This window comes from Dipteris shenzhenensis, chromosome 31, assembly GCF_047967505.1.
Source record: "Dipteris shenzhenensis isolate YYH24624 ecotype China chromosome 31, Dip_SZ_1.0, whole genome shotgun sequence".
In the NCBI taxonomy this organism is placed as follows: Eukaryota; Viridiplantae; Streptophyta; class Polypodiopsida; order Gleicheniales; family Dipteridaceae; genus Dipteris; species Dipteris shenzhenensis.
The window spans coordinates 48,180,556-48,183,950 of record NC_141626.1 but is presented as its reverse complement, the minus strand read 5'-3'; the positions used below and the strand labels follow the sequence as shown (position 1 = coordinate 48,183,950).

At 46.2% G+C, this 3,395-nt stretch overlaps 1 protein-coding gene across 2 annotated transcripts; it reads right to left on the bottom strand.

The window, feature by feature from the left end:
- Window positions 1–485: 485 nt before the first annotated feature.
- Window positions 486–2,960, bottom strand: LOC147881564 (uncharacterized). 2 transcript variants are annotated; one of them, XM_087402241.1, is made up of 3 exons: window positions 2,387–2,960; window positions 2,133–2,280; window positions 486–1,975 (listed from the first exon to the last, which is right to left on the bottom strand). In XM_087402241.1, the coding sequence occupies exons 1-3, from the start codon at window positions 2,517–2,519 to the stop codon at window positions 751–753; spliced, it is 1,506 nt and encodes a 501-aa protein (XP_087258367.1). In that variant the 5' UTR covers window positions 2,520–2,960; the 3' UTR covers window positions 486–750. The 2 variants fall into 2 exon arrangements, with proteins under 2 accessions (XP_087258367.1, XP_087258368.1); XM_087402242.1 differs by having other exon boundaries at window positions 2,133–2,262.
- Between the last annotated feature and the right edge of the window lie 435 nt (window positions 2,961–3,395).

The window sequence follows — 3,395 nt, the reverse complement described above, 5'->3', positions numbered from 1 at the left end:
CATACACATAGCATGCTTTATAATCGATATGTTCTTTCATCAATGTTGAACAATTGGTGCAAGTATTCTGTATGATGACGTGTGTACTTTAGAATTGATGCACTTATACACAAGGTGTGTCCTGCATACCCATGAGGGCCAGAATATTTAAGGGAATGGACTTGGAGATAATAAAGCGTACCAAAAGCAAGTCTAGTTTTACTTGAAAAAGACCTTTAAATAGAGAAGTCAAGAAATAGAAGGCAAAGACTCCAAGGTATATTGTCCAAAAAGATCTCAAGTGAAGCAACTACATTAAGCAAGCAAGTAACAAATACACTTACACCCTTTGTGTACGAAACCTTTTATAAAAAAGAAAGACGTATGTGTGTGTGTGTGTGAGAGAGAGAGAGAGAGAGAAGGGGAAGGGGGTTAGAGGAAACCAGTATACTACACAACCATCTCCTTTATATTAAAAGGAAGCAGAATGATCCAACGATCTCCAGACACTATTCTGAAACTGTATAAGCTCTTGAAGGACATCTAGCGAGAATGCACTCTAACAAGGATTCACCTGGGACATTGTCCACGAATCATTCTTAATAATTTGATCAATTCAGATGCTAGAACGTCGGAATTGTTATAGCAGGAACAAGGGATGAAGTTGATGCGGTCTTCTCCATAAACATTTACAGTTGTCCAAACCCATTGTGTAACGAGACTCTGTGCGCTGTTTAAGCTTACAAACATGGAATACTACAGTGGCCCTTCTCAAATTTGATCCAGAACAGAAGCAATTCGCTGCATATCGGGCGAGAGGGGAGCTACAGCCCTGTCATACAAATCAGATGTATGTACCTGCCACGACTCAGTGTTAGCATCACCAGTCTCTAACTCTTCAGTTTTGGGTTCCAATTGCCGCGGAGCAAAGGAAGACACCACATCACACCACTTGACAAACTCAGCCTTCCTTTCATCTGTCAATTCCGCAAGGCCCCAAGGCATGTTGCCGTCGAACGGAATCCCATTCTTAGTCTCGCTGCTGCTGTTACTGACGCTGGAGCTGCCGTTAGCTCCTGCATTATTGTCCCAACAGAAACCTCCACTCACACCGTTGGCCATGGTTTCTACTGAGGAAGATGAATCGTCTCGACCCATTGGTTGATCGGAGAAGATTGAAGCCAAGTAAGATCCAGGCCTCCGAGCGGATGCACTGAGATTTACAAGACTGCCAAGCTCCCCGAAGTCCTCAACGTGTAGGGTCGGCAAGGTCGCAGGGATTCCCAGATCTGTCGAACTCATAACATTGCATGCTCCTGACAATGGCATTGCCACTCGTCTGTCTGAGTAACCCAATTGCAAATATGTACACTCACTAGCGAGGTTGGAGCTGGGGCAGAAGGCTTCTGCACGTGGATTGCTGTGTAGTAACTTAAGGATAGGGTGGCGATCGTGCGATAGCGGTACAGAACTTTGATGCCTAGAGTTTAATCTCATGCCACGAAAATCGACCTGCGTCGGCGGCTTTGATGCAAACTCAAAAATTGTGCTGTCAATAACTGGCGCTCCAGTGGGCAATCCAAGTTTTTCCAGCAGTTTATGCTCCTCAGCAACGTAAACATGCGATTGGAGTTGGTTGCTTGATTCACAGGGTTTGATCAGGCTCTTCTCATCCGGAAATTTGGTGTTTACAGAGGATTGTGACAATCCCGGAGAAGTGTCCAAGAGTGGATCCTTTTCAAGAGCGAAGATAGGTGCTGGCCCAGATTTCACGTCGAGAAACGGTACACCAGAGGACATGGACTCTGGCCCGACGTCTTTATCCAGCAGGGATGGAAGCTTGATTTCAGCTACGGGTAGCAAGCTCTCTCCCAGGGGTTTGTGGGTGTGAGGATCTATACCCATTTCCCTTAACTTCTTCTTGACGCATGAATTCCAGTAATTCTTGATCTCGTTATCGGTCCGACCCGGAAGCTGGATAGCTATTTGGGACCACCTGTAAACCCCAAAATCCAATGTGAAATACAAAAGCACGCGAAACCTGAATGGAACCAAGGCGATCTTCAGTTTCACTTGCGAGCAATGGATTGTACTGAAACGTCTGTCCGAAAGTAAGCAGGACGCTGTTTAAAGAAAGCGCAACGTGGCAATACCTGTTACCCAAAACAGCGTGGAGGTCTATAATTAAATTCTCCTCTTGAGGAGAGAAAGTTCCACGCTTCAAATCCGGCCTCAGGTAATTGATCCAGCGAAGTCGGCAGCTTTTACCACATCGCTGAAGTCCTGCATTCACCATGTCAACTGCAAGCCTTAAGACGGTGAATCTCGACGTAACAAAGGACTACAATCGAAAGAAGCGATCGGCAACGATGAACTCAACGACTATCATGCGTTCATATTTGATTACCCGCGTGCTTGGGTACGGAACTCCAGCAGCCATGTCCGTTCTTGGTAACGAACTGCACAAGCTTTTCGTCTTCTTCGGGCGACCACAGACCCTTCTTCAGTTTCTGCTTGTGGCAGCATGAATGGCGAACCATGACGAATACGCACTCTCTCCAGCCTGCTGCAGCTAAAACTGCAATCACAGTATGGCAATTTCAAGATGCGTTGGGGGAATTAAGCATCAGGTACCTCACAGGAAGCTAGTGGAAACCGGCGCTGGAATTCTTGACAGCCGCGTGTTCCACAGATAATGCAGTGCTATGGAACCGTAAGACGCATCAGTCGAGCGAGTTGTAACGTAAAGAAGGGGAAGGGCGCTGTCCATGATGGGTATGGAGAAGATAAGCCAGCTAGAATTTGGCAATGATGAAGGTAGGGTATGGTTGACAGCGAAAGGAAAGACGAAACGCGAGGCGACATAGAGTGTCTAGAGATTACAAGGCAAGCACGAACGCATCCACAAGGGTTGAGTACAAATAAGAACAAGAGAGAAGAAGAGGACGATGGATCGTGGACTCTGGAGATAAAGTGACGGAGCAGCCAGTCCACAAAGCCAAGGGATCGGGAGATATACAATAGGCAACCTATAGAAGAGAGCACATGGAAGTAGCGTGACGGGGGACCCTCGAATTGATGGAAGAACTGGCCAACCTATGCTACTGGAGATTTGCGACACAAATGCGAACTACATGGTCTTCGTACAATAATGAGATTCCAGTTGGTATAAAGTCATGACAGTTGACCGGATTGCCTGATTTGCCAATGGTCATCCCGTACACATTATTATCAATCAAACATGGGTGCTAGTTTGCGTTGTCTCAACCTTGTTTCAAGAATCATGTGCCTGAGTTTGCGGACCGGTTTGATCTCAGTTGTGGGCGTTCTGGCTTGAAGTGAGAGGAGTTCCAATCCAAGGGGGAATGCATTTCGATATGCGCTCGAGTTACAGTCTCAGTTTATTTAAGTTTCAA